Source organism: Panicum virgatum, chromosome 1K, assembly GCF_016808335.1.
Source record: "Panicum virgatum strain AP13 chromosome 1K, P.virgatum_v5, whole genome shotgun sequence".
NCBI classification, from domain to species: Eukaryota; Viridiplantae; Streptophyta; class Magnoliopsida; order Poales; family Poaceae; genus Panicum; species Panicum virgatum.
Genome location: NC_053136.1, coordinates 5,042,789 through 5,066,257, shown reverse-complemented (window position 1 = coordinate 5,066,257; position 23,469 = coordinate 5,042,789). Strand labels below are relative to the sequence as shown.

At 45.3% G+C, this 23,469-nt stretch overlaps 5 protein-coding genes across 12 annotated transcripts; 2 read left to right on the top strand and 3 right to left on the bottom strand.

Annotated features, from left to right (window-relative positions):
* Positions 1-3,074: 3,074 nt before the first annotated feature.
* LOC120648156 (putative germin-like protein 2-1) lies at positions 3,075-3,846 on the bottom strand. The gene is made up of 2 exons (XM_039924902.1): positions 3,711-3,846; positions 3,075-3,616 (listed from the first exon to the last, which is right to left on the bottom strand). Exons 1-2 carry the CDS (start codon positions 3,844-3,846, stop codon positions 3,075-3,077), a joined length of 678 nt encoding a protein of 225 aa, XP_039780836.1.
* A 1,367-nt stretch (positions 3,847-5,213) lies between these two features.
* On the top strand, positions 5,214-8,048 carry LOC120661268 (pentatricopeptide repeat-containing protein At4g20770-like). The gene has a single exon (XM_039940078.1). It carries the CDS (start codon positions 5,214-5,216, stop codon positions 7,641-7,643), a length of 2,430 nt encoding a protein of 809 aa, XP_039796012.1. The 3' UTR covers positions 7,644-8,048.
* A 121-nt stretch (positions 8,049-8,169) lies between these two features.
* LOC120661684 (thiosulfate/3-mercaptopyruvate sulfurtransferase 1, mitochondrial-like) lies at positions 8,170-11,882 on the bottom strand. 4 transcript variants are annotated; one of them, XM_039940707.1, is made up of 12 exons: positions 11,739-11,882; positions 11,500-11,612; positions 11,131-11,190; positions 10,960-11,022; positions 10,561-10,685; positions 10,113-10,275; positions 9,967-10,026; positions 9,613-9,671; positions 9,226-9,307; positions 9,073-9,136; positions 8,756-8,823; positions 8,216-8,679 (listed from the first exon to the last, which is right to left on the bottom strand). In XM_039940707.1, the coding sequence occupies exons 2-12, from the start codon at positions 11,566-11,568 to the stop codon at positions 8,569-8,571; spliced, it is 924 nt and encodes a 307-aa protein (XP_039796641.1). In that variant the 5' UTR covers positions 11,569-11,612; positions 11,739-11,882; the 3' UTR covers positions 8,216-8,568. The 4 variants fall into 4 exon arrangements, with proteins under 4 accessions (XP_039796567.1, XP_039796641.1, XP_039796779.1 ...); XM_039940845.1 differs by having other exon boundaries at positions 8,219-8,679; positions 8,756-8,843; XM_039940633.1 differs by lacking the exon at positions 11,739-11,882 and having other exon boundaries at positions 8,170-8,679; positions 11,500-11,733.
* On the top strand, positions 11,883-17,883 carry LOC120661331 (tRNA-dihydrouridine(20/20a) synthase-like). 3 transcript variants are annotated; one of them, XM_039940198.1, is made up of 12 exons: positions 11,883-12,188; positions 12,300-12,426; positions 12,539-12,666; positions 12,749-12,818; positions 12,912-13,014; positions 13,888-14,005; positions 14,427-14,508; positions 15,928-15,989; positions 16,199-16,271; positions 16,372-16,455; positions 16,997-17,077; positions 17,425-17,883. In XM_039940198.1, exons 1-12 carry the CDS (start codon positions 12,013-12,015, stop codon positions 17,611-17,613), a joined length of 1,293 nt encoding a protein of 430 aa, XP_039796132.1. In that variant the 5' UTR covers positions 11,883-12,012; the 3' UTR covers positions 17,614-17,883. The 3 variants fall into 3 exon arrangements, with proteins under 3 accessions (XP_039796132.1, XP_039796271.1, XP_039796205.1); XM_039940271.1 differs by having other exon boundaries at positions 11,950-12,188; positions 17,022-17,077; XM_039940337.1 differs by lacking the exon at positions 17,425-17,883 and having other exon boundaries at positions 11,948-12,188; positions 16,926-17,068.
* A 1,016-nt stretch (positions 17,884-18,899) lies between these two features.
* Positions 18,900-22,333, bottom strand: LOC120661515 (biotin--protein ligase 2-like). Of its 3 annotated transcripts, XR_005669974.1 has the most exons (10): positions 21,862-22,323; positions 21,700-21,761; positions 21,119-21,267; positions 20,687-20,807; positions 20,446-20,601; positions 20,154-20,199; positions 19,898-19,964; positions 19,752-19,828; positions 19,437-19,568; positions 18,903-19,291 (listed from the first exon to the last, which is right to left on the bottom strand). XR_005669974.1 is itself a non-coding variant. In XM_039940442.1 (9 exons), exons 1-9 carry the CDS (start codon positions 22,275-22,277, stop codon positions 19,523-19,525), a joined length of 1,140 nt encoding a protein of 379 aa, XP_039796376.1. In that variant the 5' UTR covers positions 22,278-22,333; the 3' UTR covers positions 18,900-19,522. The 3 variants fall into 3 exon arrangements, 2 of the variants coding, with proteins under 2 accessions (XP_039796376.1, XP_039796470.1); XM_039940442.1 differs by having other exon boundaries at positions 18,900-19,568; positions 21,862-22,333; XM_039940536.1 differs by lacking the exon at positions 19,437-19,568 and having other exon boundaries at positions 18,900-19,291; positions 21,862-22,322.
* Positions 22,334-23,469: the final 1,136 nt, after the last annotated feature.

The following is a 23,469-nucleotide window of genomic DNA, read 5'->3' as shown; positions in this document are numbered from 1 at the left end:
CCCTCCACGACGTCGAGCATATCCTCCGCCGGCTCCGGCCCTGCAGTGCGCCCCCCCACCCTTTGAAGTTGTGCTGATTGGAGTAGCGCCGGCGACACTGACTGATTTAGTTTAGAAATTAGTTGTTTCCATCATTTATGTACTCAATGTTTAGAAATTAGTGCTGGTACATCTCGGTGTAATTGTGATATTAATCTATTTGATCTAATAGTAATATAATTATGTGGTCAAGATTGTCAAAAATTATAAGAATTATTGAATTATGCTCGTATTTAGAAAATAAATGAGATATTATCAGCCTTAAGGGTATTTCAGACATTTTACCACTCAGCTCAGAGAATCGACTCAAAATAATCAGGATTGCCAAACACCCAGCTTATTCAGACAGCCGATTCTCTACACAGTTGGCTTATCTCAGAATTCTGATTCTTACGAAAGTGAAGTCTAGAAAAGCGGAAACAAATAGGAATTTTATTTGCTTGTTGGCCACATGAGCAAGTATTATGGAGCCACGTTAGCCGGCGAAATAGAGATCCACATCAGCTCGAACCGACGTGGGAGAGAGAAATCAAGAGAGAGAATGAAGTCGGCGATTCACTCCACGCCGGCTGAAGCGAGCGGTTTGCACTGTGCACCTGCCAACCACCTCTGCCGTTGCTCCACGTTGCCGGCAGACTCTGCAGAGGATTGAATGGTACGTGAGGTCCACCACCACCGCACCCTGCGTGAGCTGATCTGGCGTTTGAGACGCGGACGAGTGGGCGTAACTATAAGACTGACCTCGGCAGCCTACCTAGCGCTTATGTAAGTTGTCCACGTCAGCAGTCTAAATCTTCGTCAGCAGGCCAAGAAGACAAGCAAACAATTCTAAAGTCTCCTGCCGGACGGTTCAAATTTAGCCACATGCCGCTGGCGTGGATAATATACACAGGCTGCTAGATAAGCTGCTGAGATCAGCCTAAACGCTGCTCTGAGCCACGCTGGCCCAGACCGGGAGGACCAACGGGACATGCCATGCGCGTGCCTCGTCATCGGAAAGCTAGCTAGGTAGCTAGCACACGCTGCCGGGGATCCGCATGTGAGATGTCCGTCGGCGTCGTCCGGTGCTTATCCTCCTCCCTCGGATCTAGGCTAAATGGCGCATCATCATTATTGGCTCATCAGATTCTTCAGAACTTGCTCCGACGGCCTAGCTAGTCACATCTGATCCAGTTGCAAAACCATCTGCCTTACCGGGTCCCAGTGCAAGGCTAACACCGCTTAGGGCTTTCCATCCCATAAACCTCGTAAATACAAAAAAAACCGTCACATCGAATATTTCGACACATGCATGGACTACTAAATGAAGTATATTTACAAAACTTTTTGCATAGATGGGCTGTAAATCGCGAGACGAATATAATGAGCCTACTTAATTCATGATTTGCAACAGTGATGCTACAGTAACCGTCAGCTAATTATTGATTAATCATAGATTAATTAGTATCATTAGATTCATCTCGCGATTTACCACCCATCTGTGCAAAAAGTTTTGTAAATAGATTTCATTTAGTACTTCAAATTAGTAAGATTCCAATGCAAAAAATTTTGTGGTGGAACTAAACAGGCCCTGAGGATGATGAAGACTTGAAGTGCATGCCTGACTCCTTTTCCTCTGCGACACTGCCTTTTAGATGGATGATATAGTCAATGCAACTTCATAATCGTGCTTTGGTTAACGTATTTAATTATATATATTATCCAATCTTCGTAAGAATAATGCTAAGTACGAAATGCCCATCAAGCTAGATGCTACGTCTCAAAAATTCACTAGATTAAGTTCAAAAAAAATCACTAGTCAGCAAGCAGGCTTTAGCCCCGCTGGTGGAAGTCCGTGATGGGAATCACCAGATCGGGAGTTCGACTCCCATCTTGCCACAAAAAAAATTCTCTCGCTTGTCCCCAAAAGACGGTTAAGGATTCAATTTTTCTCACGGGCAACAAGCCACTGTACGTGTGGCGTTGGAGTTCAGATTTTTTTTAATACAATACCGCCCCGTACGTGTGGCGTAGGAGTTCAGATTTTTTTTATATGTGTGAAAAGATTTTTTTTAATACAATATCGTGGGGTGGTCTTTTCTCCTAGAGATCAGTTTTTAAAAAAATACTAATTTACATAGAATGCCTATGTGCCTCAAGTAGTTATGAAAAAAAATAATGTTGTTTCCAGCTAGTTGGGCCGATTGGGGGCAGCGCGCTCTGTTTCCTTTTAACGAAAACTAAAATGTCATGTCCCACCCGTTGCATCTTGTTGCTTCAGCCCATCCTGAGTTCCTGACACTCCCGGCTCAACAGATCTGCTGGTTACCTACGTGGCCCCATGCTTGTGTGACAATCTCTGTCCAGTTTGTTTGGGATTTGGGTAGGTGGAAGCAAAATATTTAGTAGTGTAAGTGTTGTTAGTTGGCCATGGCTAAACAGAAACGATATTGTTTTGATAAAGTGAACACATCCTTATTTACTGATACTTTTCAAGACGACACACTGGATAAAATTTTGTACTTTGTTCAGAAAGAGGAGGGTAGAAATACTATATCAGAGACTTGTCGAGTGTTGTAGTCCATGGCTTTATAGATCTTCGCAAAAAAATGTGGCGGTTGTGTAATAAGCTTTGTTTATAATAAGCTATTTGTTAAATTCATCATTTTTTTCCTCCATACATGATTCTTGATTTGTAATAATAACTGAATATTTAACGCTGTGGTGTAGAGACTACAATATTGAAATGTTCTTTTATGAACTTCGAAGGCCATGGATTAAACTCAAATTCTCACATTGCATAGGAGGAATCGACTGAAAATATAATACGGGTAATATCCGTGCGTACAAAAATATAAAAAGGAAAACATTTAAAAACTACAATAAATAGTTTCAATGAAGATGTCAACTTTTGACCGGAAAAATAATTTATTTTCAGAGGGCGTGCATAAATACACCACACACAGGAGAAATTAATCATAACAAATCAAACTTCTACGACACAATCACACAAATTGACTGACACCCATGGAGACCAACGATGATCGCTAGTCGAGTTACTTCTTAGTGGCGAACTGCGCCTTGATCCTCTGCACGGTGGCGGCGTCGATCCTGAACGCCTTGGCGAGCACGTCGTCGGTGACGCCCGGGGTGGCGCCGAAGAGCGAGTCGGCGACGCGGACGAGCCCCGGGTTCTGGCTGCTGAGGCCGGCGATCCCCACGGCCGGGCCCGCGCCGAAGTTGAACTCGAAGTGCACGAGCCCCCTGGGGAACACGAAGGCGTCGCCCGCGGACAGCACCCGGGCGAAGAGCGTCCCGTCGGCGGCAAGGAACCCGGCGTGCATCTGGCCCTCGACGACGGTGAGCACCTCGGAGGCGCGCGGGTGCGTGTGCGGCGGGTTGAGCCCGCCCGGGGCCAGGTCGAGGCGCGCCATGGCGACGCCCAGCGAGTTGAGCCCCGGCACCGCGCGCGCGTCCACCGGGGTCACCTTGGAGCCGAACGGGTTCGCCGTGTCGCCGGGGGCGTCGAGGCCCGAGAAGGCGAAGTCGCCGGCCGACACGCGCGCCGGGTCCTTGCACGCCGCCCCGTTCACGAACACTGCGCGCGATCCATCAGGATATGAATTAGCAAGGCCGCCATTGACGAGTTCATATCGCAAGCGCATGGTGGACGAACGATGAAACGCGCGTACCATCGGAAGCGGCGTCGGCGACGCAGAAGTCCTGGAGAGGGCTCGGGTCGTAGGCGAGGGCCAGAGGCAGAGACGCCGCCATTGCTGCAGCAAGAAGAGCAAGCAGGACGAGGTCGCAAGACCTGGCCATGGCCATTGCTGATTGGCTGCTGCCTCAAGCTCTCGGCTATTCCGGTAGAGAGCACACCTGCGTGATCGCCGACGACGAGAGAATGAAGAGGACTTGGTGGAAGACGCGAATATATATAGCCAGAGCCCAGGTTGGCAGGTTGCATGGTTGCGCTAGCTGCCTGCTCCGGCCTCCTGGACACACGACTGGGCTCCGCGCGCGCGACCGGGTCCTGTGCAGGCAGGGCACTCCGGACGGCGAGGCGCCAATCAGAATCAGGTGGCAGCGGCGGATAAGGAGCGAGGCGTTTAAAAATTCGCGCGCAAACCGACGGGGTGACTCGTGGACTTGATGTGACCGGCCGGCCCAGTCCATATGATTACCGGCTAGCTGGTTGATTGTTTCAAAAAAAAAAAAAATTATCGTCCAGGTTGATGGGGTCTCGCGCGGGGCTGGATGGCAACAATATAATTTGCGAGACACGGTGACGCAAAACAAGGCGTCGATTGATTGCGATCGTTGAGCTGGTCGAGTTGGTGCAGGCCGGCACCCGTCCTGTTCTTTCTATCCTGTGCTCACCAGCCAAGCCTCCCCTTTGTTCTTCCATTGATCGTCGGATCGTGGTCCAACCATCCAGGATTGTTCCTTCTATTTCCTCCGTTTATGTTTATTCTTCGCCGAATGACTACCTTGTCACGTGTCTAGTAGTGTCCTTGCCCCCACATCCGTACCCACCAATAGAGTTCCTTCCCCAATTGCTTGGAAACTGTATCTTTAATTTGCTACCCACCAATAGAGTTCCCCCAATTGCTTGGAAAACTGTATCTTTGCTATAGGAGTGAAAAGACTGTAGTATTGGAAATGTTTTAACTTCGTTTTAAATGAAATTTGAGACTGTATTAGATCACCATTTTCTTGATGGAAAGTCTCGTTTTGCCCGTATGGTTTGTAACAGGGTATCTGATTGTTTGCCCTTATGGTTTGTTACAGGGTATCCACTGTTCGCCTACACAGCCGTTTAGTCCGTGCACATACCGTGTACATGCTACATAGTGACTTACTGTGTATGTTTAATCAACCGTTTATTCTGTTTAATCATTGTTTAGTCCGTTTAAATGACTATTTAATCTGTTTAAACGTTTAGAGTAACACTGAACCTGAATGGTCAGACACGACTCTAGAATTTGTTTCATCTTGGTATCCGGCAAATCGGATAATGAATGAATACACTAGAGCCGTGTCGTTTTGAATGAAGAAAATTTTCTAGGACTTTTTTAAAGCGGGCTAAGTAGAGGAAGGAAGAAGGATCTGGACTTCAATTCTACGGCCCAGGCACGAATTGAAATCTCTCGAGCAGTATAAAATGTTGTGACTGACGTCGAGTGACGACTGCGATGGCGAACCTAGCGGCCCAGCTCGCGGCCGTGCTCCAGGCCTGCATCAAGCGGAGCGGCGGCCCCAAGCCCAGCCGCGCCCACGCCAAGGCCGCGCACGCGCGCGTCCTCGCCGCCGGCCTCGCCGCCGACACCTTCCTCCTCAACCGCCTCGTCGAGCTCTACTCCCTCTCCGGCCTGCCGTGCCACGCGCTCCGCGCCTTCCGCGCGCTGCCCCGACCCAACGTCTACTCCCACAACGCCGCGATCTCGGCGGCCTGCCGCGCGGGGGACCTCGCCGCGGCCCGGGACCTGCTCGGCGGAATGCCCGAACGGAACGCCATCTCCTGGAACACCGTCATCGCCGCCGTCGCGCGGTCGGGCTCGCCGGGGGACGCGCTGGGGATGTACGAGGGGATGCTGCAGGAGGGCCTCGCGCCGACGCACTTCACGCTCGCCAGCGTGCTGAGCGCGTGCGGCGCCGTGGCCGCGCTCGACGACGGGAGGCGCTGCCACAGGCTCGCCGTCAAGGTGGGGCTCGACGGGAACCAGTTCGTCGAGAACGCGCTCCTCGGCATGTACACCAAGTGCGGGAGCGTCGATGATGCCGTCAGGCTGTTCGACGGGATGGCTCGCCCGAACGAGGTGGCGTTCACGGCGATGATGGGCGGGCTGGCGCAGAGCGGGGCCGTGGACGATGCACTCAGGCTGTTTGCACGCATGAGCAGAAGCGGGGTCCGTGTTGATCCGGTGGCTGTCTCCAGTGTTCTCGGCGCATGTGCACAGGCTTGCTCTTGTGAGTACAGCATCGTTCGTGCAATCAGGCTTGGACAGTGCATTCATGCATTGGTTGTCAGGAAAGGGTTTGGATCAGACCAACACGTTGGAAACTCGTTGATGGATATGTATGCAAAGTGCATGGAGGTGGACGAGGCCATGAAAGTCTTTGAGTCATTGCCCAGCGTCAGTATCGTTTCTTGGAACATCCTTATAACTGGATATGGCCAGGTGGGCCTCTATGCTAAGGCCATGGGAGTGCTGGACCTCATGCAAGAGTCAGGTTTTGAGCCCAATGAGGTCACTTATAGTAACATGCTCGCTTCTTGTATTAAGGCGAGGGATGTTCCTTCTGCTCGTGCAATGTTTGAGAAGATATCAAAGCCAAGTGTGACTACTTGGAACACTCTGTTATCTGGTTACTGCCAGGAGGAACTGCACCAGGACACAATTGAGTTGTTCAGGAGGATGCAACATCAAAATGTGCAGCCTGACAGGACAACCTTGGCTGTGATCCTCAGCTCATGCTCTAGATTAGGAATTTTGGAACTGGGCAAGCAACTGCATTCTGCTTCAGTAAGACTTTTGCTTCACAACGACATGTTTGTTGCAAATGGTCTGGTGGATATGTATTCAAAATGTGGTCAGGTTGGTTTTGCTCAGACCATTTTCAATAGGATGACACAAAGAGATGTGGTATGTTGGAATTCCATGATATCAGGTTTGACTATCCATTCTTTGAATGAAGAGGCCTTCAACTTCTTCAAGCAGATGCGAGAAAACGAAATGTTTCCCACAGAATCCTCCTATGCTAGTATGATCAACTCATGTGCTAGATTGTCATCCATACCTCAAGGCAGGCAGATGCATACACAGGTTCTAAAAGATGGCTATGATCAGAATGTCTATGTTGGCAGTGCCCTGATCGACATGTATGCTAAATGTGGCAACATGGATGATGCACGCCTTTCCTTTGATTGCATGATTGCGAAGAACATAGTGGCATGGAATGAGATGATACATGGATATGCTCAGAATGGTTTTGGAGAGAAAGCTGTAGAATTGTTTGAGTACATGCTAACTACAAAACAGAAGCCAGACAGTGTGACGTTCATTGCTGTGCTGACAGGATGTAGTCACGCTGGGCTTGTCGATGAATCCATTGTATTCTTTAATTCCATGGAGAGCAATTATGGGATTACACCACTAGTTGAGCATTACACTTGCCTCATAGATGCACTGGGGCGGGCTGGTCATTTTGTTGAAGTCGAGGCTGTAATAGATAAAATGCCATACAAGGATGATTCTATAGTGTGGGAAGTTCTACTAGCTGCCTGTGTGGTACATCACAATGCTGAACTGGGGGAATGTGCTGCAAAGCATCTATTCCGCCTTGACCCAAAGAATCCATCACCTTATGTGCTTCTATCAAACATATATGCTTCCTTGGGCAGACATGGCGATGCATCAGCTGTTAGGGCACTGATGAGTAGTCGTGGTGTTGTGAAAGGTCGTGGATACAGCTGGGTACATCAAAAGGATGGTGCTCGGGCCTTTATGGTAGCTGATGATCTCGGAACGAATGTTGGACAATCCACAATATTTAGTGAGAGTGAGGATACTTCTGGGATTGCAGAAGTGCACTGTGATTGTGATGAAACATGTGCCGGCTGATTCGGAATCTGCTGCTGCTATAGCATATTCACTGACAAATTATACCACTTTTAGCTGAATCCAGCAGTCCTCTTGGTGCAATTCTCTTGTGAGACTCTTGTTGCACTCTTGTTTTAGTTTAACACGGTACTGGGAACTGTGCATGGTCTGAACGTCTGGGAGCAAAGTAATTCCTAGTGAGACTGCTGGATGACTACATGCTAATGCGTATTGCAGATTTGGTGTAAAGATGACTACATGCTTGATTGCTCAGTTCATTTAGCCATATGTTGTAAAGGGCGTGATAAGCCATGGCACGTGGATGTTCAAAGCAATTCCTAGCTCCATGGCCCATTATAAGAGTAAGTTTAACTCTCTAATGGTAGCAGACGTTGTCTTTTAATTACAAATGCACATTTACTGAGACAGACAAACAGACAGCTGCCTTTTTTCTGTTTAAGATACCTACCGTTTGACTCCTCTCAATTGCTCATTTAGAACTCAGAAGAAAACAATTTCCATATCCAATTTAATCGACTTTGCAAAATAAAAATTGCTATGAGAGTTGAAACTCTCATACATTAATCATCATATTATGATCCAAAAACAAGAATTTGCCATGCTTAACTCATTTAGCTGCAATATCGTGAGCATGATAATCTGTATGGTAAATACAATGACGCTAGTATATGTCAACCATAAGTTTGATGCTGACAATAGGGTCACAAGAATGGGCAAGGGTGCACTTTCTGTCCCTGCTTCATGTTCTCTTTATCTCTTTCTGTCACAGGACAACATAGATCATATTGGGCATTTCTTGCCCTTATAAGCTTTGCCTTTGTTTAAGTGCAAAGCTTGTAACATGGAAATGTCATCTTTGCCGACATTCTAAACTGAATGCTCCAGGATGGATGGACTGTTTCGCATCTCTTTAGAGTTGGGGATTTTAAGCAGCAGCAGTGGTAGCTATTGGGTAATCAGAATCTGATTGTGCTTCCCATTCTGTCCAAGATCCATCATAAACTGGAACATCATGCTTCCCAATTCTATAGAGCCCCTGCAAATAGGATATTATTAGAGATTGCTTCACAGATACATGGCAAAATCCAAGACAACTGGGGAAGATTCCAGACCAGAGCAAGTATGCAGGCAGTCACGCCAGATCCACAACTGACAACAATAGGGTGGTCAAGAGAAATTCCTGGATAAACATAGAATGCACTGCTATTATTGTTATTGCCTGCCATACTTTTCAGACATTCTGTACATATGTGATATACCTAAACAAATTTGCTTCTAAGTGTGACCTATATAGTTTAATTATCAATGTAGTCGTGTTCTGCTTCTCATATTTTTGTACTTTGAAGAAGTTGTTGCTTTCTTCCTTGCCAATGAACATGGGAAATTACAAGTTCCAGATTAGAAAAGTTAGCTACAGAAGAATCCAAACCTGCTTGCTGAAACTTTTGCCTCAGCTCTTCAGCGGACAGAAGCCTTGGTGCACCATCAAACATCTGGGACAAGTTCAGCAGCATCATTTCTTAGCATGCAATTTATGGTTATCCAAGTATTATGTGATGTACTGAATATTTGAATTATACACCTCTGGGAACGGAACACATTTGCTTCCTGGTATGTGTCCACTTCTTACTCCTTCCCGTGGTTCTGGTGCTACACCATCAAATCTGAGAATTCAAAACCAGGAGTTTTCTTCAGCATAACAAGAAACTGCAGGCAATTCAGGAAGAGGATCAAATAACAAAACATGCATCATCTGCCTATGCAGTGAATTTATATTTGAAATTTATTTTAACAATTAACAGATCCACAAAAGGTGAAGTCTCTTTTCATTTATGCTTGAAACTGGAAGACAGTCTTTGCGAACCAAAGTTCATAAGAGTTTTGCATGCCACATTTAGTTACCGCCAGAACTTTTATAATGTACTGCTACAGTCTGAATTACTAACGAATAAAGAGTACAAGATGTTACCTGCCCTTTGATCTGGCATCTACTTGTTGGTAGTTCTTAGCAGCAACATTATGCACGACCTGTTGCATGAATCAAGCAACTCATTTCGCAAGGGAATAATCATTGAAAATAATGGTTTCATTTATAGTTGCCAATTTTCATAACTCTTTTTTTGAATAATCCATATTATTAGGGAGTTCCAGGCTTCCAGCAAACATTAAGGGAGCAATGGAAAAAAAACCACACGCACTAGTCCACGGTCATATTGAATGCATATCTGTATGGTCTATGCATGGAAGACTAGAGTTTTCAGGTGAAAATGGACTATAGCCTATGCATGCAAGCCTAGAGTTTTCAAGTGAAAAATGGACTAGCCTTTTCCAGTGTCCAATATAGATGAGGCTGAAATTCAGTCTTGAATGCGATTGTATTTGTCTGCACAGGGAAAAAAAGGGTCATTATCCAATGAGCGAAAAGAATTTTGAGCAATCATGAGTACAACATTGCTATATCCGACTCACCAGTTCACCATTATAAACCCTTTCAACAGCCTTATTGGCAGTTTTGGATTTAAGAACTGCATCATCAGGGTTGGCACTTCCAAGATCAAACCCTGAAGCTCGCCACTGAGGTAAACCTCCATCTAACACCCAAACTTTATTGTGCCCAAAAACTCTAAACATCCTATTAATTGATAATTATAAATGAAGTCATCATCTTGTGCATAAGTAAAGGATGTTAATCGAGTAAAGCAATGAGCGGTCACTCTGGTTTGGAAAAGAAACCAGTACACTGATGAGTCATAAGAACAAGGTAGCATATACACACAAACAGAAGACAATGGAATCCTTGATAATATCAACATCTTTACATATTTTTATTATTATTATTTTTACCAACAACTCGTATAAAAAGCAAGTTCAGTAAGGTTCATCATTATGATTAAGCGTATCCAAACATTCTGCTTACCACCAAACACGAGGTGCACTGAAGAATCCTTTTCCATCATAAACAATAACTTTATCCTGGTTTTTTATATCCAGCGCAGAAACTGCTGCTGCAAAAGCCTCTTCTGATGGCAACATGTGTGGTAACTGAAACAATGACATGGGGTCAGCATATATCCTACATAGGAGCAACATATGTATTCTTACAGTGATGCTTCAGAAAAAAGAAGATAAAAAGCTTTATATGGCCATCTTGCAGTAAGTAATTGAAACATAAGCTTCCAGTCAGTTGGCGACAAAATTTAAATACATGAGGTTTGAGTAAAGGCTATATCAATCAATCATCAAAAGCACCAGAAAAAACTTGTTGCTTATTTACTTCAACTAAGCTAACATCGAAATATCCTGAAAGATTTCTCACGTCAGTTTTCTGATCGACTATGCCATCTATGTTGAAGAACAACGCACCAGGGATATGTGCCACCTGAGGAATCATAACACTTTAGCGGCAAGAATTATCTCAAAAAGGGAGATGCAACACGTTACAGTTTTTCTTTTGAAAGACAAGCACGTTGTAGCTCATTCTGAAAACCTGGTATTCTTCCCATGGATCCCTGTTCTCTACCAGCATGTACCAGGAAGCATCCAAAACCTAAAACAAGGTAGATAACAGTCACAAAAAAACATCCTTCTGTGACTCCATAATTCTTTATGGGCACAATAAGAACACAAGACATGAAAGGATGTAACATAAATTTGACAGACTTTCACAAGTGCATAGTGCTCCATGGAAAACTGTTTATGTTCTCCACGTGCTACTATTATAGACTTATAGGGGATAGTTGGATGGTAAATGAGGAACAAAACTGTTCCTAAAATGCTACTCCGTACCTGAAAGAAGCAAACAAATATCCTAACTGAAGAGGAGCATGCAGAGTTGACGAATTAATTTTGTAGGTACCTTAACGTCAGGCGCTCCTAGGTGCAGGTGCAGCCACTGAGCAGAAACAACCGGATCATCCTGCGCCATAGCCGACGTGCGGGCTTGCAGAGAGACCGAGCGGACTGGATTAGCTAGAAAAAGAAGCTCGCAGGTGAGATTTCTAGGGGATAACCTCCAAGGAGGAGAATCAAAAGAGCGCAAATAATTCAGCTTGTAAGCGGCAGCAAGCCGCCATTGAGCCAGGGATTGGAGCTCACCTTGTTGATTGGGACTCCTGTGGGGATAAGGGTAGCAGATGGGACCCGTGAGGCAGCCACAGAAAAATGATACAATGCAAACTAAAATTTCTTGCGTTCCTTGCACCTAGTCAAGACAAAGACGCAATCTTTACCGTCCGCCTCAGATCGGGCGGTGGCCCTGACCGAACCGCCACCCCCACTCACCCCTCGCAAACCAGCAAGGCAGCAACCGTATCCCCAGCAGAGGTGGCGGCGGCCGCACTAGGAAGCCGCGGGGGTGCTCGGGACGGCCATGGCGATGCGGTCCGCCGCGAAGCACGCCCTGGTCACACCACCGCTAGCCCCCGGCATCTCCGGGGCCTTATTCCGGGGCCGGTTTTCACCGCGCAACCCCGGGGCGCGGCCGTGCCGAGCGGCGAGCTCCTCCCCCGCGCCGGCAGCGGGGAAGCACCTCCCTCCATTGTTCAGGTGAGCGGAGCCAGATAGGGCTGTGGGGTACTTCTTGAGTAAAAGGTATGTAGGGGGCGCTGACCTGCTTTGGCTCGTGGCGTGGTGTCCCATGCTTTGGTTCCCCTGCAGCGTCGCGCCGATGATGGACTGGACGGACAACCACTACCGGACGCTCGCGCGGCTCATCTCGCGGCACGCGTGGCTCTACACGGAGATGGTCGTCGCCGAGACTATTGTGCACCAGAAGGATAACTTGGTGAGCGTCCTGTCTTGCAACTTTTCAAGAGTTTATTTATCGAGCCTGAACATTATATAAATGCGTATGGGTGGAGCTGATGGATTCAAATATTTATTGACGAAATTTGCAGGATAGGTTTCTAGCATTTCCTGAGGACCAACATCCTATTGTGCTGCAAATCGGTGGAAGTAATCTGGAAAATCTGGCAAAGGCAACTAAACTTGCAAATGCTTATTCATACGATGAGATCAACCTAAAGTAACAGTCTCGCTTGTTTTATCTTGTATAATCACGCGGAATATTCTAATATTCATATATTCGTACACCATTTTTCTGTCAGTTGTGGCTGCCCCAGCGGCAAAGTTGCTGGTCATGGTTGCTTTGGTGCTCGACTAATGCTTGATCCAGAGGTTTGCTGCATGAGTTCATCATAGCAAGGCCACAATTAGATGTGATCTGTTTTCCTTCTGTCCTTATTTGATGTTTGATTCAGTTTTCTGAAGTTTGTAGGGGATGCTATGTCAGCTATTGCAGCCAACTGCGATGTCCCTGTAAGCGTTAAATGCAGAATTGGTGTTGATGATCATGACTCTTATGAAGAACTATGTGAGTCTTCTTCAGACATGTTTGACTTCCGAATATCTTCAGTAGGCTTTTCAAATATTAGAATGAGACTTTTGAGTTTAGTTTACGCTGTACCGTACCGGGTCATACACATTCCGACTTGTGGTTAAACCCTATTGGATCATGTATGTGAAGAAAATGAGCAACGGGGATAAGCTGCAAATGCAATTCGTTTTTCGTGCTATACCCAGAATTTTAAAGAAATGTAGTACATCAACTGAGGGTAGCTGCAGATTGTGGTTGATTGATGTCTGATCAGTGTCTGGTTATGGCCTATGAATCATGCTTTTCCTAAATGTTGGATAAAAATAGTTTCAGTTGAAACAAACTTTGAAATCTATTAATATTTACTTGAAACAATATCATAGCAGGTGGCACCTTGTTATTTAAGTTTGAAAAAACTGTCTTGTGCCACATGGTTCAAGTGTCATGTCATACTTAAGCAGCAAAATTTGATGATTTCCTCATTCATCTTATGCTAGATAGCTTCAATAATTCCATATCTTCTGATTTTGTTGCCAGCTGATACATTTGATATCAACATTGTACTTTCAGTATCATATGTTTGGATGATTTTAAATATGTATTTTGATTTCACTTTTTGGAAACAATGTTTTCTTCCTTGAAGCCAGAATTTTTTCTCGAACACGAGAAGAGCTGTGTATCAGTATATTAAGAAGAAACCTTGAAGCCAGAATTACTATTACTTTAATAGTTTTACATTCTTTTAATGAGGATTCAACTATTCATCTTTATTGATAGTTACTTTTCCCCTACTCTGCTGGCATAGTGATATATTATAATATATGGTATACTGTTGACTAACATTTAACTTCATTGTTGTGTTTTCACCAGGTGAGTTTGTAGATAAAGTTGTGTCAAAATCACCAACTAGGCATTTCATCATTCATGCTCGGAAGGCATTGCTTAACGGCCTCAGTCCTGCAGAAAATCGGAAAGTTCCTCCATTGAAGTATGTTTTCCAATCTATATGATTATTTAAAAATCTATATGCATGGAAATATTCATGACTTGTACAAGGGCACCGCTAATATCTCTTGATAATTAATACATCGAGTCATGTTGAGGCTATTTTGCTGTCTTTTTCTTCTATTTTCTTCAGCACTACTATTGAAACATTCATAATTATTATTTTCTGCGATGCTGATTTTTAGTCTACATATCCAAGAGATTTCCATATCCAACCTGGGTAGCTAATGGGAAAAGTCTTAATTCTGAATTGTTAGTCCTAGCCATGGCACCTAGATAGAGAAGATAATGCTATGATAGAATTTACTATAGCACCCCCGCGTTGAATGCTCTGTGTCATATCAGCTTTCAGCATGGTTGCTTGTAATGGTTTTAATTTTGTATTCTTCTCAACATTAACGCAGATATGAGTACTATTTTGCATTGCTGCGGGACTTCCCACAAGTAAAGTTTACTCTAAATGGAGGTATCACTACCATTGATGAAGTAAGCTTTTGTCTTACCATTGAATGCTCCATTTAGCTGCAGAAGAGTCGGTCACTGTGAAATTCACTCTCTGGTGTTGCTTCAATTCTTTCAAGTTACTACTTCCAAGACCAGTGGCAGAGCCAGGAAAAGTATTTAGGTGGGGTGAACTCCAGCGACAAGTTAAATCAAAAGAAAAAAAATATACAGACCACATTCACATCGTGCAATCACACAAGTTATAGAGAAAAGTGCATGCAAAATTATTACTAAATAAAAATACTTTTTATGCTCTATTATCGGTTTAAATTGCTAAAATGTCCAATCAAACATTAACAAATTGTACCGTTTATGGATGGACCACAAATTGATTTTTGGAATCGGACAAATCAACTTTGATTTACTTGGTGAAGTTGAGGAACGGTGAACTTTTTTGTGGAAATTTGGCATGAAATATTGGAGATTAGCATGAGGTGTTTTTCAGATTCTGTTAGTCATGTTGGTCGAGATGCAAATTGTGCTGCTCATTGATGTGCAAAGAAAGCTCTGGATGATGTTTTCTTTATTTTTCTTGTTCTAGCGTTGCTCCGGACATTTTCTAGTAGATGACTTGCCAACTAATCCATTTGTTTAGTTGCCAAAGACCAATCCTGCTCTACCTTGATGAGTACCATTTGTTTTGTTTGAGCCGTGAAGAAATATCGTGCAGTCACCTTTGGGCTCTAGCACACTGTTGGACCTTGGCCTTCACATGTCCACCGAAACGCAATAGTGGAATAGCCCCACATACTGATATACTAGTCCCTTTGGTGCAGTCACCTTTGGGTTCTAGCACACTGTTGGACCTTGGCCTTCACATGTCCACCAAGACACAATAGTGGAATAGCCCCATATACTAGTCCCTTTGGTTTTGAGTTTTGACCGACTGGACGTGCAGGCAGCAGGTCCTGCTGCGCCACCATCAAGGATTCAAGGGTAATGGGGCTGAGCTCGCAGATAGATGGGGCCAATTGGCTGGGATAACCGGCTATTTGCCCGCATGTTAGCTCCACCCCTGTCCAAGACCTCATTGAATGGTGTGGTATTCATGTCAGTATGTCTATTTGTGATGTGAATATTGCATTTTGTGCTACCTCTAAAGTGAGTCATTTTTCTTGTGGCTAAAAAGTGCAGTTGACTTTTCGAGTTCAATAAACTCATGGTCCAATGTTGTAAAACAAATATTTCGAATTCAATTATTTTGGTTTAGACCCTGAAAATTGTGGAGAGAACTAGAACCTGTCATGTACTGAAGATAAAGATATCAGATCTGAGTCTTTCTCCTATTAAACACATTTTTCTCCCTTGTTAGGAATCAAGAATATGCAATTCTGACATTTCAACCTTCAATAAATTTTAGCCCTGTGATGGTTTGATCAAAACTCTTTTGTTCCATCACAGGTTAGTTTATCCATAAGACAAGGTGCAAATGGTGTAATGGTTGGCCGGGCTGCTTATAATAAGTATGTTCTTTGAAAATCTTTTACTACATTTTCATTTTGTTCTCCAACTTGCAAACTAAACCAAGAAAAATGTATGTAGATCCGCTCTTAGGCTTTGAGATTACAAATTCTTGCATTTTTTTTTCGTTTTATGCAAGGATTTGCTTTGAGTACTAATTTCAATGCCCGTTATCATCTTTGATGATTTAACTTTTGGTGGATCTTTCCAGTCCATGGAACATGCTAGGGCATGTGGATGGGGAAATCTATGGCAAGCCAACAAGATGCATTTCTCGTCGCCAGGTTTAGCATTAAACATACTTAGTTTGAGCTACAAGCTTTTGTCTTTCTTTGGCTTTGAGCTGTCAGCTATGTCTTCCTTTGGCTGAACTCTCTTTTTTAGATCCTCAAAAGCTACCAGGTTTATGGTGATTCAATAATTGGACGGTATGGCCCCAGCAGGCCAAACGTGAGACAAGCTGTCAAGGTATGAGTTTCATTTTGATGAGTAAGATAGTTACCATTGGATTTTATAATAAAATGGAGCATTGTCACTTTAACCGGTGGAGAACTGCAATCCAAGTATCCCATTTGCAGAAATTGGCTGTATTTCCGGTGTTCCCATTCAGATACATTTATCTTATTTTGTCATGTATTAGAACTTCATGTGCATTTCGCACCATAGTGTATTGCACCTTTTTATTTCGTAATAAGAATTGTCAGCAAAATTTTGTTGCTGGATCATAAATGACTATGCTGTATGCCTGAATATGAATTCAAAACGTGGGACACTGACAAATGAACTCACGGAAAACATTTCCAGTAATGTAGCAAATTTATAAATTTGCATGGTATTATCATCCAATTGATCAAGAAGTAGCAGTTGGAAGTTCGTGTATTGTATTTTATCAGAATACAAAACTTGATTCTAATGCTACCTGTATTAGCCTTTTGCAGTTCTACATACATTTCAGCTCACTTGCTTTTATCCTTGACAATGGCTAAGAGACTCACTTGATTTGGCACAGCCGTTGTTACACTTGTTCCACTCAGAACCTGGCAACAACCTGTGGAAACGCAAAGCTGACTCTGCATTGCGCTATTGCAAGGTAAGTCAACAAAATTATAACACTTATTCCTGCAATATCATGTCTCCCAAAAATGAATGACATAATGAAGATGCATTACTTCAAAACTTTGGACATACCATTTTTTTTAGATTACACATACAACTCAGACACTCACAACGCACGCACACTCACTCCTATGAACGCACGTACACAAACCTTACCCCTATGAGCATTTTCGAAGACTTTTGACATACCAGTTGTAATATCAATCTTGAAGTTGTAAATGGAAATGAGGAAAATGATAGTCTTGTAGATCTCAAATTTCTTTTCTAAAATAGAAGTTCTTAAATGGCAAAACCACTAACTTTGAGATGCTTCTGCTGCAGACAGTCGAATCATTCTTGGAGGAGACTCTTGATGCAATACCAGACTCTGTTCTTGACAAGCCAGTAACCAGGGAACAATCCATAGAGGGAAGATATTTTGCTGATATTGATTCTCTGTTGCCACCAAGATATACTGCATTGACAAATTGTAGCTACGGAAGTGCAGAACTTGTAACTGCATCCACTTGAGCAACTAGAGGTTTGAGGAAAGAAGATGGGCAAGCTAGAAACATGCAAGCCTGCAAAATTGTTGCTAATACAGATACCTCGTAGTTGTAGCTATACCGTCAGTTGCAACTGTAGCCACTTCAGCTGCAAAATATGTCAATTGACTAAAGTTGCAATACCAATTGTCAATGTATGCCATCCACAAGATGACAAAATGAAATTTGTAGAGCACGTGCGCCATTTTCTCCATGTGATTCTTGACAGTCAAAATACCATTTTTTGTTGGGGATATAGTGCATGTTATTACCAAGTCCAAACGACCATTGTTTTCACACTAGACACAGTTCATGATGAAATGAATTGGGCGCAAATGAATAACGCAGCCCCTGTTCATTCCCTTTTATGCACTATGGATGGGTCATAGCAACGTACCCTTCCCAACGTTTCTATGCTAGTGTAGCTATCTCTACCACAAAAGAAGCTTGCAACTTTGTTCCAGTCCTGACAACTATATATATGGGAACTCTAGAGAAGTAAACACTCAAAACATCACAAAAAATGAAATGTGGAAGTAGAGAGATGAGAGAGAAAGCAAACTCAGAACAGGTACATGTGGTATTGATGGTCGCCAAGACTATCCCTACTTCGTATTGGAGCACCACTAAGGGTTCTCCAATCAGGACATCCACCGACACATGATGCCTCCCTCTGTCACTAGGGTAAAGCTTGAGCCACAAAGGCAAGGACCTCCAAGGCCCTGTACAATGCTACTTGCTTCTCTACGCTGAGGCCTCCAGCAGTTGCCGCTAGCACTGGCGATTTCGCAAGCCGACACAGTAGCAGCAGTGTCTCAGAATGCGCGCGTGTGCGAGGGGGAGAGCGAGCCAGGCAGCCAGCACAGTAGCAGCAGTGTCTCAGAATGCGTGCGTGCGAGGGGGAGAGCGCTCTCGCTAGGCGACAGAACCGCCGCTAGCAAAGGGAATCTTGCGATTTCTCCCTCCGTCACGTCAATCAAAACCAGCTCTAAGCTAGCCCGTTGGAGGCGGCCTGAATTGGAAAGTCTATAAACTTGTTAGCAAGCTACCAAGACTCCAATGCGCCAGTGACACCAATATTATTGGATTACTCATTGGTTCCCTTCAGACAACAACTCATATCAATCCCCGATGCCTAATCTAGCACTAAGCATTTGCTAATTTGGCTTGATCAACCCCACAAACAAGGTTTTGCTCTGATGAGTACAACTTCACAAGCAAACCGACCATCCAGTGTCCACAACTTTACAAGCATATTTTCTAGAGGCATAGTGGTTATAACAGCATGAATACAAAGACGGGATCTCCTTTCATATGGTTAGTAGTCAAAACAAGTTGAGCTTCAATGTAAATACAGTTTCCAACTCAATTCACTGGAGCAACCAGTATAATACTTGCAGCTCTAAAACTCAACTCGCTAGGAACAAAAACTAAGGCAATGTCACAGCTATAGTAGAACCTGATGGCTGATACAAATACACACCAAGCCCCTAACCTGTAGATGAAGCTATTGCGGCGAGCAGCAGAGCAGAGGCGCTTCATGGTTTTCCTGCCCTCTTGCCATGGTTTTTTCAAGGGTCTTCAGCCATTGCGGCTTTAACCTCCTGACCTTTGAACTCATGCCTGTAGTTCAGTCTTGGTTGCTCCTTCCCTTATTTGCGCACCTGGAGAGCCGTCAGAGACTGAGATGGAAGGTTGGAGAGTATCTGAAAGCAGTTGTACATAACTTCCACACAAATATTTGTTCTTTCTTTCAAGAACAAGTTTTGAAGTACATAATGGGATGCAGGTGGCGGCGCTGATGCCTACATGTTCACATTCCATTCGTAACATCTTCTAATATTTGTACAGTGTGTTGAACATATCTATGTATTGTATTGTATTGTATTGAAGCCCTAAGCTTCAATCTTTCTCCTCACCAATCCAGTAAAGAAATCAAAGCTGCAAACACATGGTACCATGTCAAATGCCACTCTTGACAAAAAGAACGGTGTGTTACAGTCTGATAGCCATGATGACGTAAATGGGATAAGATGCACACAGAACATTGTACAGACAGAGTAACAGAATATAGGACCAAAACCTTATTGATGGATGAGGAAAAAAGTGAATAATGAACAGTACCTGTTGCCATCTGGGTGCAACTCATAGGATTTGTCATCCTCGCCAATAGCGTATAAGTACCCACTTGGTGTTAAGCCCTGAAAACGATAGTACTGTTAGAGAAGTGGAAATTGGTATTCACCATCATACTTCTGCTTTGTGCTAACCTGGATAGTGACGACACTGCCTACAGACTGTCCTTCATGTGCATCTTGTACGACAACTCTCTGGCCACTACATTACAAAGAAAAACACAAATCTCATTCACATGAAGTGGCAAATAAAGATGCATAAAATTAACTTGCAAGCACTGCCTTCAGACATTTGCGATGAACACTCAAAATTGAAGTGGTAGTAAATGTAGTTGAAGGAAAAATTTCATAATAAGGTCCGATGAACAGGTACTGAGATAATAGGCCCTACCTGTGAAGCCATGAGTTATAGTACTGCTCCTCAAGGGCCTGAAATCCTGCAGTGGAATTTGAGATTGTTAAGTATAAAACTTCACCGAGGAATAAAAAGAAATTATAGTTAAGTTTAAAACATGTTTTTGCCAGCATCTAAGTGAGTTTTAGGAAAATAATCAATCTCTATGGAAAAACGAACTTATCATCAAATTCATTGTGAACAGAAAAGGAACCACCTATGCATATACACCAACAACCATGGTTCTAATGAGCACATGGTCAGAGACTGCAAAATGGTGAAAAAATACCTTGATTTGAGAAGATCTCAAAAAGATTTTCGAATTTATTGAAGAAGTATGCCAGTACATCTTCTCGTTTCAATCTGGGTGATATAGCATTTGCTTGTTGAAGCGCAGCATTTAAGCATGTTGAAGGCTTCTCATTGTCAACATTTAAACCAATACCTGATTAAGATCAAAGGAATCCCGCGCTTGTGAGAAAATATCTTACATGCTTATAGAATCAGCAAAGTTGGAAAGGTATGTTTACCGGTGCAAATATTGTAGACTTTTGCTTCATAAGATGAGGTACATAGAATGCCGCCAACTTTTAATCCTTTCAGATAGAGATCATTAGGCCACTTTATTCTTACATCAAGTTCTGGTAGTTCCTGAGTTTTACCACAAAGATAGCGTCAGATGCCAGCAGTACTCCCTCTGTGACTCTGTCCCATTATACAGCTACTTCTAAAGTTTTTCAGACAGATTAAGGATGTAGAGTAAAAGTCTATATTACCCTTCTTTAGTTACCATGCATTAATTAAGAGAATAATTATCGCTAGAAGTAGCTATATTGTGAGACAAAATTTGAATGCTAGAAGTAGTTATATTTTGGAACAGAGGGAGTAATTAGCCTAAACGAAATATTCATGATGCAAATCAATGAGAAGCAAGCACAATGTACACCGAATCATAAACTAACCTTAGCATGGCATAGTTCTTTGATGGCTTCGGTCATGGAAAGACAAACAACATATTGCATGAGGGGTAACTTTCTCACATCCTGCATCTGTGATGTGAAAGAGAACATGAGACACCCTGGTGGCGATTCCCACACATTCTTTGATCTGCCTGCATGGTTCATTGGGAATGAGCAAATGTTAACCTCACAATGCCCCCACAGTGCACAATATAATTAGGTAGCTAGAAAGAAAAAGGGGACGGTGAAATATTTTGCACATTCTGGTTTAGTCAAGAACACGTGACCCACCTAATCTTGATAATTGCAAAAGGGGGGGGGGGAATCAATTAAAACATCTTTTATTTGGTTCTACAATTGATCACCACAATGCATTTTTTCTCTCCATCAATTGGTCCTAGAAACTGTGCAGCAGGCTACGGATAGTTCCACCAGTTTAATCAATCATATCAGACACAGAAGGAAGCATCAATCCGCCTAAAACTTGAGAGAGCTTGCTAACCAAAGCTCCAAATTCATCACAACAAGAGCTCAACTAAAACTGCAACAAAACAAGAGCGCGTTAATGCCACTATCACACGCACCTCTCCCTTTGAACTGCACGTCGGCGACGCACACAACGCCCACCGGCAGCTTCGCAAAGTTCCTGCAAACACGAGCAGACGCCGAGGCAAAACCACGATAAGAACAAAAGGGAGCCCCAACCCCAAGCCCCTCTGAAACCAAATTCGCACTCAGCCACTCACTGCGCGATGAGGTCCTGCGTGGAGCCGACCCTCGGCGACCAGAGCATCCACCTCCCGAACCGCCGCGCCCGGAGCGCGCCCATGTACGTGCCCGCGTCGAACCCCGCGCCCTCGTGGGCGAGCGCGACGGCGACCTCCCCGGCCGACTCGCCCTCCCCTAGGGCGAGGGACCCTGCTGCCGAGGCCAGGAGCTCCTGGTCCTGCGGCGACTTGCCGTACGCCACTAGCGTGGTGGCGGCTCCGGCGGCGGCGCTGCTGCTCCTGAGCGCGGACATGGCCGCCGAGGCGTACGGCCGGCGGCGGGAGGTGGAGAGGTAGCGCCGGAGCGCGACGGCGGCGATCACGGCCCCGACGGCGGCCGCGGCGGCGCGGGTTGTCGACGGCGGCAGCGGGAAGCGAACGGGGAACGGCGGCATTGCTGACGGCCGTCGCTGTCGGTTTGGTTTGGGTCGGTTCGCTACTTCGCTTCGTTTCCTCCGCCGTCACTTGGGCCTTTCCTTTTACAATTAGATCCAGTTGGGCCTATTCTTTTCCCAGTGGGCTCTTTTTCAAATTTCCACTCTCCGCACGGGCCTGCTGGGCCCGACTCCGAGTCCCCGCATGGGCCTGCTGACGGGCCGATCATAGCGAGCGCACACGTGTGGGATGTGGTGATCCACTGGTCCTTGGCGTTGCACGCGCACGGTAAAATCAGGGCACGTGCGGTGCGGTACGGGCTCGGCGAGACGTGGACACATGCATGCGTGCGGCGCGCGCGGCGTCATTTAACAGCGGCGCGGCGACGCCCGTCGCGTCGGTGGGCGGCCGTGCGAGCCAAGCTGGCCTGTCTGCCGGCCGCGGCCGGTGCGTCGACGACGAGGGGACTGCGAGCACGTCGGGCGATCGGTGTGGTGCTCGCCGCCTTTCTGCCCATGCGCTTGGCAGTTGCTGTTATAATTGATACGTAATTCACTGCATGGCGCAGGCGAGCTCGGCCAAAACATGGCACGTACAACGCCCGTCCTCAAGCCGTCTGCAGAACAATATTTTTGCAAAAAGACCCTCCACTCAGCTTGGAGACGGCCGCGCCGTCGTCTCACACGAGGCGAGGCGACGACGAGGGCCCGTGCTCCCAGACGAAAACGCCGGTGTCATCTCCCGTTGTACATCTCGTCTACATCAAGCGACGACTCCTATGGATCCGGTATGGTGGCTGATTCTTGGTGTGAAGAATCGAAGATTCCAACAAATCGAGGGGAGAAATAGCTGTCTTCCGCTCCGGCCGTGCACTAGCTCGGCGCCATCCACCTCGCCGCCTTCTCCGATGACTGCGACGAGCTCCTCCGCGCACCCTGGACGAGCTCCTCCGTGCCGAGGCTAACCAGGCGATGAGACGGCGCACCGGGCGGAGCCAGCCGGCGGGAAGGAATCGCGCCAGTCATGGCTGGGCAGAGGCCCCGACGGGCAGCTGACGGCGACGCGGCGCGCCGGGCGCGACCGAGCGGAGGCGCCGCACGGTGGCCTCGGTCGGCGGCACACCGGGCGGATCCGGCCGTCGAGAATGCTGCGCCCGTCGTCTCCCTGCTCCACCCTGCTGGCGGCGACGCAGCAACAGAACAGCGAATCTGC